Source organism: Pan paniscus, chromosome 19 (assembly GCF_029289425.2).
Source record: "Pan paniscus chromosome 19, NHGRI_mPanPan1-v2.0_pri, whole genome shotgun sequence".
In the NCBI taxonomy this organism is placed as follows: domain Eukaryota; kingdom Metazoa; phylum Chordata; class Mammalia; order Primates; family Hominidae; genus Pan; species Pan paniscus.
Window position 1 is genome coordinate 34,932,285 of NC_073268.2, and position 15,364 is coordinate 34,947,648.

Below are 15,364 nucleotides of genomic sequence, written 5' to 3' on the forward strand. Positions count from 1 at the left end.
ATGCTGCCCAGGCTGGTAATTTTTTCTAGAGACAGGGTCTCACTATGTTGCTCAGGCTGAGTAGCACCATTTTAAAATACCATTCTTAGGCCGGGTGTGGTGGCTCACGCCTGTAATCCCAAGACTCTGAGAGGCTGAGGTGGGTGGATCACTTGAGGTTAGGCATTCAAGACCAGCCTGGTCAATATGGTGAAATCCCTTCTCTACTAAATATACAAAAATCAGCCGGGTGGTGGTGCATGCCTGTAATCACAGCTACTCAGGAGGCTGAGGCAGGAGAATCACTTGAAGCTGGTAGGCAGTGGTTGCAGTGAGCCGAGATTGCGCCACTGCCCTCCAGCCTGGGTGACACAGCGAAAACAAACAAAAACAAACAAAAAAACCATTCATGGTTAACAAAGTTGTTCCAAGTGCTTCTAGACAGAAATGAAACAATGAAATTTAGATAGTATCTTCTGCCTCAGTAAAATAGCATCCATTCTTTTAAAAGGCTTTATTTTTATTTATTTATTTGTTGAGATGGAGTTTTGCCCTTGTTGCCCAGGCTGGAGTGGAATGGCGCGATCTTGGCTCACCGGAACCTCCACCTTCCTCTGCCTTCCGGGTTCAAGTGATTCTCCTGCCTCAGCCTCCCAAGTAGCTAGGAGAGCAAGCATGTGCCACCACACCCGGCTAATTTTGTATTTTTAGTAGAGATGGGGTTTTTCCATGTTGGTCAGGTTGGTCTCGAACTCCCGACCTCAGCCTCCCAAAGTACTGGGATTACAGGTATGAGCCACCACGCCCGGACATTATTTTTAATTTTTGAGACGGAGTCTCGCTCTGTCGCCAGGCTAGAGTGCAGTGGCACGACCTTGGCTCACTGCAACCTCCGCCTCCTGGATTCAAGTGAATCTCCTGCCTCAACCTCCCAAGTAGCTGGGACTACAGGCACGTGCCACCATGCCTGGGTAATTTTTGTATTTTTAGTAGAGACGAGGTTTCACCATGTTGGCCAGGATGGTCTCTTGACCTCATGATCCCCTGCCTCGGCCTTCCAAAGTGCTGGGATTACAGGTGTGAGTGACTACTCCAGCCAAAAGTTTTTATTTTTAAAGCATTGTGCTGGGCTGGGTGCGGTGGCTCACGCCTGTAATCCTAGCAGTTTGGGAAGCTGAGGTGGGTGGATCACCTGAGGTCAGGAGTTCAAGACCAGCAGGGCCAACATGGTGAAACCCGTCTCTACTAAAAACACGAGGGCGTGATGGTGGGCGCCTGTAATCCCAGGTACTTGGGAGGCTGAGGCATGAGAATCGCTTGATCCTGGGAGGCAGAGGTTGCAGTGAGCCAAGATCATGCCACTGCACTCCAGCCTAGGCGACAAGAGCGAAACTCTGTCTCAGAAAGAAAACAAGGTCGGGCATGGTGGCTCATGCCTGTAATCCCAGCACTTTGGGAGGCCGAGGCGGGCGGATCACGAGGTCAGGAGTTTGAGACCAGCCTGACCAACATGGTGAAACCCCGTCTCTACTAAAAATACAAAAATTAGCCGGGCGTGGTGGTGTGCACCTTAATCCCAGCTACTTGGGAGGCTGAGGCGGGAGCATTGCTTGAACCCGGGAGGTGGAGGTTGTGGTGAGCTGAGATCGTGCCATTGCACTCCAGCCTGGGCAATAAGAGCGAAACTCCATCTCAAACAAAACAAAACAAAACAAAACAAAACAAAACAAAAAAACAAACATTGTGCCAGGAATACTGTAATCATTCCACATTCCTGCCTAATGAGAAAAAAATAACTCTTTGAAAAATTTTTCTTTAACAAGAGTAAAATTAATGCTTATACTAAGAATAAACTATATCCCTCAATGTGTGACTCAAGTGAAAGCGAGATGAAGGCAAGTTACAGTTATTTCTACTCATTTAGTGCTGACAAAGCATCATCTGGATGGCAGCTGAAGAAACAGCGGAGTAGGCAGCAGATTTTCACCCAACCCTTTCCATAGAAACAGCACCCCACCCCTACAAATCCTAATCAACATAAATAAAATGTTCCAACTGCAGTCTCCTCTCCTCCACCAAACACAGTTGATGCTATATTCTAAATTCTGCCTCCGCTACTAAAGGAGAAAATTGAAAGAGGCAACGATTACTTAAGTAAATAGAAATGTGATGACTTGGTGTTAAAATGTTCAAGTTGACTAAGTAAATAGATACACCTAAATATGAGGAAAATGGTGATTTTTCTTTCCTAACAGGAAACCTTGAGCTCACTTGTAATCAGAAAGGCATTTTATTTAAAGCCTGACTATGATAACGAAGCTTTATTTTCTCCTCACTTTTAACGTACTATCTGAGAGAATCGGACTACTGTTTATAAAACGGAAAGGTTCTAATGACAGAAAGAAATGGTTAAATGTCAAACACCTATCCATCACCCAAGCCCCAGAGAAATGCAGTCATATCAGATTTACGGTACAACTTTCAGTTTGGTTTATTCCTCGGTGCTGTTGGCTTTAAAATCATAATTGACTTTGCTGACATGTTGGTTTAAAAATCTGTTCATGGGAGATTGTCTATTCTGTAGCTAAATGATTATGTATCTCCCCACTGCAAAAACAAATCTAAAAAATCATTATAATTCTAATTTTTCTAAGCATTAACTAAGGAAGATTATGTTAGTAGTCAACATAACTACTCTGTAAATAATAATTACCTATTTTGAAGATATAACAAGGTGAAATTTTACTCACATTCACATGAAAACAATAAAGCATCTTAACATTGTTTCTATATTTTGTTCAGAACAGCTTGTTTGAATGGAGTTGGGTGGGCATTGGGAATACCATTGAGTGTGTTATAGCTTCTAGATTTTGACACAGATTACCTCTGTGAATGAATTTCATTGTACTCCAGCATAGTTATTCAGAGTAAAACCAAGAACCATTTTATAGTTTAAATATCAAATAGCTTATAAAAAGGGCTGGGTAGGAGTACAGGAGAAGCTTTAAATAGGAAATACTGTGGAAACTGGACCTTACTGAATATAAATAAAAGTTTTAAATGTACAGATATGTACAGAGCAATTGAGGTGCTTATCATCGATGACAGATAGTGGGTGGTTTTGTATATTAAGATTCATGTGGCCAGGTGCGGTGGTTCATGCCTGTAATCCCAGCACTTTGGGAGGCCGAGGCGGGTGGATCACAAGGTCAGGAGATTGAGACCATCCTGGCTAACACGGTGAACCCCGTCTCTACTAAAAATACAAAAAATTAGCCGGGCGTGGTGGCAGGCGCCTGTAGTCCCAGCTACTAGGGAGGCTGAGGCAGAAGAATGGCATGAACCCAGGAGGCAGAGCTTGCAATGAGCCAAGATCATGCCGCTGCACTCCAGCCTGGGCGACAGAGCGAGACTCTGTCTCAAAAACAAACAAACAAACAAACAAAAACTTCAGAATTGTTAACTGCAGTTGACTTTGATGGAGGGAGATGGACCAGGTGGCTGGAGGAACAAGCATAGAGAAGAAAACTTTTTTCTTGTTTTTTTTTTTTCTAACTAGTAGCTGTGCAGCTTTAAACTTTTTACTTTATAATGCACTTTCATATTTTTAAATCTTGTACAAGTCATATTTACAGCAAATTAGGGTTCTAAAATTTTACTTGGAACAACAGAGAGAAGCCAAATGGTAAGCTTGTTGACATGTAGAATATAATATCGGCCTTGGACATTTGAGTACATTTTTTTTTTTTTTTTTTTTTTTGAGACAGGGTCTTGCTCTGTCACCCGGGCTGGAGTGCTGTGGTGTGTTCTTGACTCACTGCAACCTCTGCCTCCTGGGTTCAAGGGATTCTCCTGCTTCAGCCCCCCGAGTAGCTGGGACTATAGGCATGTGCCGCCACACCCAACTAATTTTTGTATTTTTAGTAGAGACAGGGTTTCACCATGTTGTCCAAGCTGGTCTTGAACTCCTGACCTCAGGTGATCCACCCGCCTTGGCCTCCTAAACTGCTGGGATTACAGGCGTGAGCCACTGCACCCTGCCCTTGGATAAGTTTAAAACAAGAATCTTGATTCTTATCTACTGGCACTTCCCATGGTTAAAAGTTTTGGCCACTTTTTTGTACTCTGATGAGAAATACATAAGCAAAAGACTGTAGCAACAGGCATTTAATATTAAAGTCAACCAAAGATGCTAAAAATGAAAAGAAGCTTAGTCAATTTCTTTATGACTGGACATCATCTTAAGACTTTTCCTGCTTACATGGATACCTTTTCATTCTCTTCCCTGTTATCAAAAAGCTTAGGCTAACCATACCTTCAAACTCTTAGGCTGTTGTCGAACTTCCATGACATGCTTTCGTCTTAGTTCTCGTTCTCTTCGCTTATTATATTCCAGCTGGTTAGTGAGCTCAGTTTGATGCTGTAATCTGATCAACTCACAGCGCATCTTCTGAATTGTGTTGAGGTGGCGGAACTCCAGTTCTTGCATAGATTCATGCTGTCGGAGTAGCATGGCATGCTCTAAGTCCTTCTGAGTCTGTCTTTTGTTTAACTCCTAATCCATAACACAAAAGACAAAGGTATAATTTACTGCTGTATAATGCCAGAAAAAAGTCCTAATTAACAGAATAACCAGTAAACAGATGTAATTAACCCTGTTATTCTATTATAGTTGCATAGTAAATATGAGGGTTGTGGCTTTTACCTCTTTAAATGGGCAATTAGTAGCACAAATTTCCTTATATTCATTTACTATTTATTCATATTATTTTATTACCATTAGCTTAAGACTAAATCTATATCAAGAGGTTTAACATTCTTCTTTTGTATACTTCCTAATTTTATATTTGAAGAGGGCTCCTAAGTTATCCTTTCAATTTCTTCAGAGTATTCTATTCAATTATTTTACACGCAGTCTACTCTGGTTAGTGTAGTGATTAAGAACACGGACACAGCTGGGCGCGGTGGCTCATGCCTGTAATCCCAGCACTTTGGGAGGCTGAGGCGGGTGGATCACGAGGTCAAGAGATCGAGACCATCCTGGCTAACAGGGTGAAATCCCGTCTCTACTAAAAACACAAAAAATTAGCCAGGCGTTGTGGCGGGTGCCCGTAGTCCCAGCTACGCGGGAAGCTGAGGCAGGAGAATGGCATGAACTCGGGAGGCGGAGCTTGCAGGGAGCTGAGATCAAGCCGCTGCACTCCAGCCTGGGCGACAGAGCGAGACTCCCTCTCAAAAGAAAAAAAACATGGACACTAGAGAGCTATACTGCCTGTATTCTAAATTCTGGCTCTGCTACTTGTGAGCAGTGAGACCTTCACTTAGTTAAACTAATTGTGCTTTAGTTTCATCATTTCTCAAATGCATATAATAATACAGCTATTTCACAGATTTAATGTGAAGATGAAATCAGTTAATAAACAAAAAGTTCTCAGAATAATACCTAGCACATGGTACTCAACAAATGTCATTCCTTTATTTTAGACCTCACAGGGCTCTAAACATTTTTTTAAAGAGATTCTAAAATTTTGTTTCATATTGGAAACGAGTAAACACATACATATATAATGTAAAAGTCAAACTTGCTCCTTTTGCCTTTGCAGACTCTCTCCCCAGAGGCCAACAGTTTGGTGCATGTGCTTCTCAACCTTCCCCAAGTTTATTCAGATTAGTCTATTTTACAAAAACATACAGTTTTAAAATCTGAACAACAATATATGTTTTAGGCACATAACTGGCTTTCTTCATTTAATAATATAATATACACGTATCCGGATCAGATCAGTACATAAAAGATTTTTTTTTTTTTTGAGACTGTCACTCTGTCGACCAGGCTTAGAGTGCAATGGTACCAACTTGGCTCACTGCAACCTCTGCCTTCTGAGTTCAAGTGATTCTTCCTGCCTCAGCCTCCCGAGTAGCTGGGACTACAGGCATGTGCCACCACGCCTGGCTAATTTTTGTATCTTTAGTATAGATGGGTTTTCACCATGTTGGCCAGGATGGTCTCGATCTCCTGACCTCGTGATCTGCCCACCTCAGCCTCCCAAAGTGCTGGGATTACAGGCGTGAGCCACTACTACCCGGCCTGCTCAGCCAATTAAAAAAAAATTTTTGGCTGGGCACGGTGGCTCACGCCTGTAATCCCAGCACTCTGGGAGGCCGAGACAGGCGGATCATCTGAGGTCAGGAGTTCAAGACCAACCTGGTCAACATGGTGAAACCCAGTCTCTATTAAAAATACAAAGATTAACCAGGCCATGGTGGTGCATGTCTGTAGTCCCAGGTACTTGGGAGTCTGAGGCAGGGGAATGGCTTGAACCCAGGAGGCAAAGGTTGCAGTGAGCCGAGATCACACCACTGCATTCCAGCCTGGGCAACAGAGTCTCAAAAAAAAAAATTTGTAGAGACAGGGTCTTGCGATGTTGCCCAGGACAGTCTCAAACTCCTGGCCTCAAGTGATCCTCCCACCTCAACCTCCCAAAGTGTTGGAATTATAGGTGTGAGCCACTGCACCCAGCCAGTACATAGAAATTTTTAAAGTTTCATTGTAACCTACTGCTTTGTGACGCCTTAATTCTTTCAATCATTCCTCTGTGGTTGGACATTTAAGCTGTTTCCATGTTTCACTTTTTTTTTTTTTTTCTTCAGACAGAGTCTCACTCTGTCGCCCAGGCTGGAGTGCAGTGGTGTGATTTCAACTCACTGCAACCTCCGCCTCCCAGGTTCAAGCAATTCTTGTGCCTCAGCCTCTTGAGTAGCTGGGATCACAGGCATGCACCACCATACCCAGCTCATTTTAAAAATATTTTTAGTGGAGACAGAGTTTTACCACGTTGACCAGGCTGTCCTCAAACTCTTGACCTCAAGGATTACAGGTGAGAGCCACTGCTCCAGCCCATGTTTCACTTTTATGAAAAAAGTTTCAATAAATATCTATGTATACTGTATCACAGAATCATGTTACTATTTCTGTAGGACAGAGTTCTAGAAGTGGATTTGATGGATAAATGCTATGTGCGTATTAAATTTTAAAAGCTACTGTTAAATCATGCTCCAAAGGGGCAATATCAATTTATATTCTTACTAATAGTGTCTGTTAACACATGCTATTACTAGGATTGATTGTATCTTTTACATTTTTCTTACATAATGGATGCAACTGTTTTAATTTGAATTTATTAGTAAACTCGCACAATTATGCTATATTACAAGCTTATTTCAACCCACTCTCAGAAATAAATTTATCTATACTCACAGGTATCCTAATAATGAGAATAATTTTTTTCTTTTCTTTTTTTTTTCTGAGATGCAGACTTGCTCTGTCGCCCAGACCGGAGTGCAGCAGTGCGATCTCAGCTCACTGCAACCTCCGCCTCTTGGGTTCAGTTGATTCTCATGCCTCAGCCTCCTGAGTAGCTGGAATTATAGGCGCCCGCCACCTCGTCCGGCTCATTTGTTTGTATCTCTACTAAAAGTAGAGATGGGGTTTCACTATGTTGGCCAGGCTGGTCTCAAACTCCTGACCTCAAGTGATCCACCTGCCTTGGCCTCCCAAAGTGCTAGGATCACAGCCATGAACCATCACACCCAGCCAAGAATAACTGTTTTCATTGGCAGAAGAGTTTCTACAACATTTACCCAATTAATAATTACATGATGATAAAAATGTATTTAAGGGCAGCACACACTTCATGGAACCCATTTCAGGTCAGAGGCAAAAACTGCCCAGTGAATTTCCTCATATGTAAAAATCAAGGCTGGCCACTGTGGCTCACACCTGTAATCCCAGCACTTTGGGAGGGATCCACCCGAGGTGGGTGGATCACCTGAGGTTGGGAATTGGAGACTAGCCAGGCCAACATGGCAAAACCCCGTCTCTACTAAAAATACAAAAATTAGCTGGGTGTGGTGATGCATGCCTGTAGTCCCAGTTACTTGAGAGGCTGAGGCAGGAGAATTGCTTGAACCTGGGAGGCGGAGGTTGCAATGAGCCGAGATTGCCACTGTACTTCAGCCTGGGTGAAAGAGCGAGACTCTGTTTCAAAATAAATAAATAAATAAAAGTAAAAATAAAAAATAAAAATCAACATTTAAAATTTTTCATTTGTGGATTGGTTAATATTTATTGAATGCCTACTGTGAGTCAGAAACTGGAGATATAAAAAATTGCATCAATTCTGTGATTTCATACAACTTCCATTGTAGTGAGGGAGTCAGGAACAACCTCCCTACCCTACAGAAACACATGGTTTTGTGAACACACACATGTTCATGTGAGAAAGAGAGTGCAAAGAAGACCATATGTATTTAGTTAGTTGTCTGTCTGTTTGAGACAGGGTCTTGCTCTGTAGCTCAGGCTGGAGTGCAGTGGCATGATCATGGCTCACTGCAGCCTCAACCTCCTGGGCTCAGGCAATATTCATGCTTCAGCCTCCCAGGTAGCTGGCACTACAGGTGCACACCACAACACCCAGCTAATTTTTTTGTATACATATATTTTTTGTAGAGACAGGGATTTGTCATGTTGCCCTGTCTGGTCTCAAACTCCTAGGATCAAGTGATCTGCCTGCCTTGGCCTCCCAAAGTGTTCGGATTACAGTTACCATACCTGGCTGCAAAGAATAATATTTAAAGAAAGCAGAAGAATGTGGTGGTGAAGTCCAGGCATGGTAGCTCATGCTTGTAATCCTAGCACTTTGGGAGGCTGAGACGGGCAGACCGCATGAGGCCAGGAGTTCGAGACCAGCCTGGCCAACATGGCGAAAGCCCATGTCTACTAAAAATACAAAAATTAGCTGGGTGTGGTGGTGCACACCTGTAATCCTAGCTATTTGGGAGGCTGAGGCACGAAAATCACTTGCACCCAGGAGGTGGAGGTTGCACTGGGCCAAGATGGAGCCACTGCACTCCATACTTGGCGACATGGAGAGACTGTCTTGAAAAAAAAAATTTTGGTGGTTAAGAAAGAGATTTTGAGGAAATGACATCTGAGTAAAGATATACAGGGAGCAAACAATCCATGTGAATATCTGGGGAAGAATGATTCAGACAGAGGCAAGTATAAGTGCAAAGTCCCTGAGACTAGAATGGAATTGGAATATTTTCAGGAAAGATTCTTTTGATAAAGGATTTAAAATTTCTTATCACTCAAACTTACCTCCCTGACAAGGTCCTGCTCTAAGTTATGACGCCCAAGTAACATTCTTCTCTTGAAGCGACGGCATTCCAGCTCTAGGTATTGTCTTTGACGTCGAAGAAGGTTAGCTTCTTCTTCTGCTTGGAAATGCTGTATATTCTCCTTCTGCTTTGAAAGCCACTCCTGTTTTTCTTTTTTGGGGGTACTCTGGTTTTCATTTAGCTCCTGGCAACATAAAAAACAACTCAGGTAAAAATAGGCCGGGCACGGTGGCTCACGCCTGTAATCCCAGCACTCTGGGAGGCCGAGGTGGGCGGATCACCTGAGGTCAGGAGTTTGAGACTAGCCTGGCCAACATGGCGAAACTGTCTCTACTAAAATACAAAATCAGGCTGGGCGTGGTGGCTGACACCTGTAATTCCAGTACTTTTGGAGGCTGAGGCGGGCAGATCATGAGGTCAGGAGATCGAGACCATCCTGGCTAACACGGTGAAACCCTGTCTCTACTAAAAATACAAAAAAAATTAGCTGGGCATGGTGGCAGGTGCCTGTAGTCCCAGCTACTTGGGAGGCTGAGGCAGGAGAATGGTGTGAACCTGGGAGGCGGAGCTTGCAGTGAGCTGAGATCTCGCCACTGCACTGCAGCCTGGGTGACAGAGCGAGACTCTGTCTCAAAAAAAAAAAAAAAATTAGCTGGGTACAGTGGCATGGGCCTGTACTCCCACCTACTCAGCAGGCTGAGGCAGGAGAATTGCTTGAGCCCAGGAGGCAGGGGTTGCAGTGAGTCAAGATCACACCACTGCACTCTTTGGTGAAACTCCGTCTCAAAAACAAAACAAAACAAAAAAACCAACAACAACAACAACAAAAAACAGGGGTCGGGTGCAATGGCTTACGCCTATAATCTCAGCACTTTGGGAGGCTGAGGTGGGCAGATCACCTGAGGTTGGGAGTTCGAGACCAGCGTGACCAACATGGAGAAACCCGGCCTCTACCAAAAATACAAAATTAGCCAGACATGGTGGTGCACACCTGTAATGTCAGCTACTTGGGAGGGTGAGGCAGAGAATCGCTTGAACCCAGGAGATGGAGGTTGCAGTAAGCTGAGATGGCATCACTGCACTCCAGCCTGGGCAAGAAGAGTGAAACTCAGTCTCAAAAAAAAAAAAAAAAATTAGCCAGGTGTGGTGGCACGTGCCTGGAGTCTCAGCTACTTGGGAGGCTGAGGCAGGAGCGTTGCTTGAACCTGGGAGGCAGAGGTTGCAGTGAGCCAAGATTGTGCCACTGCACTCCAGCCTGTGTGACAGAGTGAAACTCAGTCTCAGAAAAACAAAAACAACAACACAACGAAAACCCCATAAAAATTACCTACGTGAATATTATCATTTTGCATCAGTAAATTTTAAATAAAAGTTCTTGGCTGGGCGCGGTGGCTCACGCCTGTAATCCCAGCACTTTGGGAGGCCGAGGTGGGCAGATCACCTGAGGTCGGGAGCGCAAGACCAGCTTGACCAACATAGAGAAACCCTATCTCTACTAAAAATACAAAATTAGCCAGGCATGGTGGTGCAGGCTTGCAATCCCAGCTACTCGGGAGGCTGAGGCAGGAGAATCACTTGAACCTGGGAGGCGGAGGTTGCAGTGCAGTGAGCCGAGATCGCACCATTGCACTCCAGCCTGGGCAACAAGAGCAAAACTCCGTCTCAAAATAAATAAATAAATAAAAATTAAAATAAACAAATAAAAGTTCTTAATTGTGTTTCTTCTCTAATGCTCAGGCAGGGCAATGACCTCTAGAAGGCAAGTAGTATTTACATCTTTCTTTTTTTTTGAGACAGAGTCTTGCTCTGTCGCCCAGGCTGGAGTGCAGTGGCGCGATCTCGGCTCACTGCAACCTCCGCCTCCCGGGTTCCAGTGATTTCTCCTGCCTCAGCCTCCTGAGTAGCTGGGATTACAGGCATCTGCCAGCATGCCCAGCTAATTTTTTGCATTTTTAGTAGAGACGAGATTTCACCATGTTAGCCAGTATGGTCTCGATCTCCTGACCCCGTGATCCACCCGCCTCGGCCTCCCAAAGTACTGGGATTACACGTGTGAGCCACTGCACCCGGCCTTTAGATCTTTCTTGAGTTACCCACTCAATCGGAAAGGAAAGAGAGATATGTACACCAGAAAACATGTGTACCTTTTGTCTCTGCACAGCTACGTTTCTGATGGTTCCTAACTTCGAAGTACACAATGACTGGTTAATAAAGTAAAACACATCCTTCTTTAAAAACTTCCCAAGAAGAGACAGAAGATAGTACTTTCAGGTAAAAATCACGAGTGAACTAGGACAAAAATACAGTTAAACATCTCGCTTCTTGGTTTTTGACATCCTTGATGCTAAGTTTTTGGCAAAATTATGGAAGGACTCAGCATAAGAAAACTGGAAATTAAATGGAAAATAAACAAAACCATGGGAGAATAGAGACATACTTTATGAGTGGTATTTAATTTTCAGCATTAATAACCACTGAACAAATCAAAATTAATGATTTTCCACATTGTTTTACATACCAGCTCATAAACTATCTCAACAGGAATGCATTTATATTGAGCAATGTGAAAAAACTGGCAATATACTCAATGGAGCAAACTAGAATTTTTTTTTTTTTTTAAGATCAAATTTCACTCTGTGACCCAGGCTGGAATGCACTGGCACGAATTCAGCTCCCTGCAGCATGGACCTCCCAGGTTCAAGTGATCTTCCCACCTAAGACTACCGAGTAGCTAGGACCACAGGTGTGTCCCACCACGCCTGGCTAATGAATTTCTTTTTTTTTTTTTTTTGCTAGACACAGGGTCTCAACATGTTGCCCAGGCTGGTCTTGAACTCCTGGGCTCAAGCGATCCTCCCACCTCAGCCTCCCAAAGTGCCACCCACCACTCTGGCCTTGATACTCTTTTGGTAAAATATATACTAGTATTAGCATTCTGTGGCCAGGCATGGTGGCTCACATCCATCTGTAATCCCAGCATTTTGGGACGCCAAGGCCGGAGGATTGCTTGAGCCCAGGAGTTTGAGACCAGTTTGGAGAATATGGCAACACTGTTTCTACAAACAATAAATTATAAAATTAGCTGGGCATGGTGGTATGCATCTGTGGTCCCAACTACTTGGGAGGGTGAGGTGGGAAAACTGCTTCAGCCTGGGAGGTCAAGGCTGCAGTGAGCAGTGTTGTGCCACTGCACTCCAGCATGGGTGACAGAGCGAAACCCTGTCTCAAAAAAAGCAAAACAAAACACCATCAACATTGTTTAGAATATAAATAGCTCATTTTTCTTAGTATAGGATCATTTTTCAGAGACTACTAGACCTCATTCATGGTCTTTCCCTTTAGTTAATAAAATATTCAAACACATAAAAATAAAAAGCACATAAATTATTACTTAAGAGTTTATGTGTATGCACGCTATGGGAAGAGAAAGGAATAACATGGGCACACAAGTAGACTATATACCTGGTTATCTTTTTCTTTTTCGAGGCAGAGTCTAGCTCTGTCGCTCAGGCTGCAGTGCAGTGGCCCAGCTCACTGCAACCTCCACCTTCCAAGTTACAGGGATTCTCCTGCCTCACCCTCTTGTGTAGCTGGGATGACAGTTGTGTGCCACCATGCTTGGCTAATTTTTTTACTTTTTATTTTTTTAATTTATTTTTTGAGATGGAGTCTCACTCTGTCACCCAGGCTGGAGTGCAGTGGCATGATCTCGGCTCACTGCAACCTCTGCCTCCCGGGTTCAAGCAATTCTCCTGCCTCAGCCTCCTGAGTAGCTGGGATTATAGGTATGTGCCACCACGCCCGGCTAATTTTTTTGTATTTTTAGTAGAGACAGTGTTTCACCATATTGGGCAGGCTAGTCTCAAACTCCTGACCTTGTGATTTGCCCGCCTCGGCCTCCCAAAGTGCTGGGATTACAGGGGTGAGCCACCGCGCCTGGCCATACCTGGGTATCTTTTTCAAAATCTTCTGCCAGGGAACTCTCCCCTCCAAGACTCTGATATGTCCCTTCCTCTCTACTGAGAATCATTATTCTAAATGAACACAAATACATACACAACAACTTAGCTTCTAAAAGAAAATGCATTTATTTGTTTGACTATATGGTATATGCCTAAAGGATTATCTAAACAAACTAATCCATAAAGCTAAAGTCTGATTTCACTGGAAAACAAAACAACTGCATTTTGTTGGAGATTTATTTATAGTTGGAAACTCTATTTACTATTGTTTCAAACTCAAACTTCCAGTAGAGTTTGGCTTTCGAATTATAGTCATGGGAGTATACTGCAAATTATACCATTTAGAGTTGTAAAAATCTTGTCAGTGAAGCTCACTTGGCAAGATATAGAGCAAGTCTTTGTGCCACCAATATGTACACAACAAGACATACGTATCTGATTATAAGGCAAATTCCTACACATACAAAAATCATTAATATCAAATTGATTATACTTATTTTATCAAAATCAATCGATGTATCATAGTATGCTAATTAATTATATGAACTAAAAATTTCAATCATCCTATAAGACGGGGGGGTGGATAAATTAAAAGACATATCATTTTTCTGTCCTAGTGACTATCTTGAATAATGATCCTCTTTAAGAAGTTGTCGGGCCAGGCATGGTGGGTCACGCCTGTAATCCCAGCACTTTGGGAGGCCAAGGCGAGCAGATCATGAGGTCAGGAGATTGAGACCATCCTGGCTAACATGGTGAAATCCAGTCTCTACCAAAAATACAAAAAATTAGCCGGGCGTGGTGGTGGGTCCCTGTAGTCCCAGCTACTCGGGAGCCGGAGGCAGGAGAATGGTGTGAACCTGGGAGGCAGAGCTTGCAGTGAGCCGAGATCGCGCCACTGCACTCCAGCCTGGGTGACAGAGCAAGACTCTGTCTCAAAAAAAAAAAAAAAAAGTTGTCAGCTGGATGTTGTGGCTCACGCCTGTAGTCCCAGCACTTTGGGAGGCTGAGGCGGGTGGATCACAAGGTCAGGAGCTCAAGACCAGCCTGGCCAAGATGGTGAAACCCTCATCTCTACTAAAAATACAAAAATCAGCCAGGCGTGGTGGCAGTCGCCTGTAATGCCAGCTACTCAAGAGGCTGAGGCAGGAGAATCACTTGAACCCAGGCGGCAAAGGTTGCAGTGAGCCGAGATCATGCCACTGCACCCCAGCCTGGGCAACAGAGTGAGACTCCATCTCAAACCAAACCAAACCAAACCAAACCAAACCAAACAAACAAACAAAAAGCAGCACAGGAGCCGGGAGTGGTGGCTAACTCTTGTAATCCCAGCACTTTGGGGGGCCGAGGTGGGTAGATTGTCTGAGGTCAGGAGTTTGAAACCAGCCTGGCTAACATGGTGAAACCCCGTCTCTACTAAAAAAAATATACAAATTAGCCAGGCATGGTGGCACACACCTGTAATCCCAGCTACTCGGGGGGGCTGAGGCAGGAGAATCCTTTCAACCTGGGGGGAGGGGAGGCTGCAGTGAGCCAAGATCACACCACTGCACTCCAGCCTGTATGACAGAGTGAGACTTCCGTCTCAAAAGCAGGGGGTGGGGGGGAGGCCGGGCAGCACAAGAAAGGGCAAACAAATATGAAACCCTGTAGCCACAAAGAAATAATCAGCATATTCTACTTAAAAAAAACCTGATAAGCAAATATCTCCCTTATTCTACATTTAAATTGGCATAAAAAGAAATTATTATAATCTTCTGATCCAAAAGTAAGACATTATTGTTTACTTTTAAAGTAATAAATGTGATCAGGTGCGGTGGCTTATGCCTATAATCCCAGCACTTTGGGAAGCCGAGGTAGGCAGACTGCTTGAGCCCAGGAGTTTGAGACCAGACTAGGCAACATGGCAAGACTCTGTCTCTACAAAAAATAAATTTAAAAATCAGCCAGGAGTGGTGGTGTGTGCTTGTGTTCCCAGCTACCTGGAAGGCTAAAGCAGGATTCCTTGAGCACGGGAGGTCGAAGCTGCAGTGAGCTATGATTGTGCCACTGCACTCCAGCCCGTGGAACAGAATAAGACTGTCTCAAAAAATACACACAAAAAATAAAAACATAAGGCCAGGCACGATGGCTCATGCCTGTAATCCTAGCACTTTGGGAGGCCGAGGCAGGCGGATCACAAGGTCAGGAGATCGAGACCATCCTGGCTAACATGGTGAAACCCCGTCTCTACTAAAAAAAAT

At 43.8% G+C, this 15,364-nt stretch overlaps 1 protein-coding gene across 5 annotated transcripts in view; it reads right to left on the minus strand.

Annotated features, from left to right (window-relative positions):
• TAOK1 (TAO kinase 1) overlaps nucleotides 1-15,364 on the minus strand; it is a 164,518-nt gene that overhangs the window by 27,806 nt on the left and 121,348 nt on the right. For all 5 annotated transcript variants that reach the window (XM_008965146.4, XM_034942166.3, XM_055101577.2 and 2 more), the window contains 2 exons: nucleotides 9,140-9,343; nucleotides 4,295-4,534 (listed from right to left, as the gene is read on the minus strand). In XM_008965146.4, coding sequence (XP_008963394.1) covers nucleotides 4,295-4,534; nucleotides 9,140-9,343 — 444 coding nt within the window. The remainder of the gene's footprint in view (nucleotides 1-4,294; nucleotides 4,535-9,139; nucleotides 9,344-15,364) is intronic.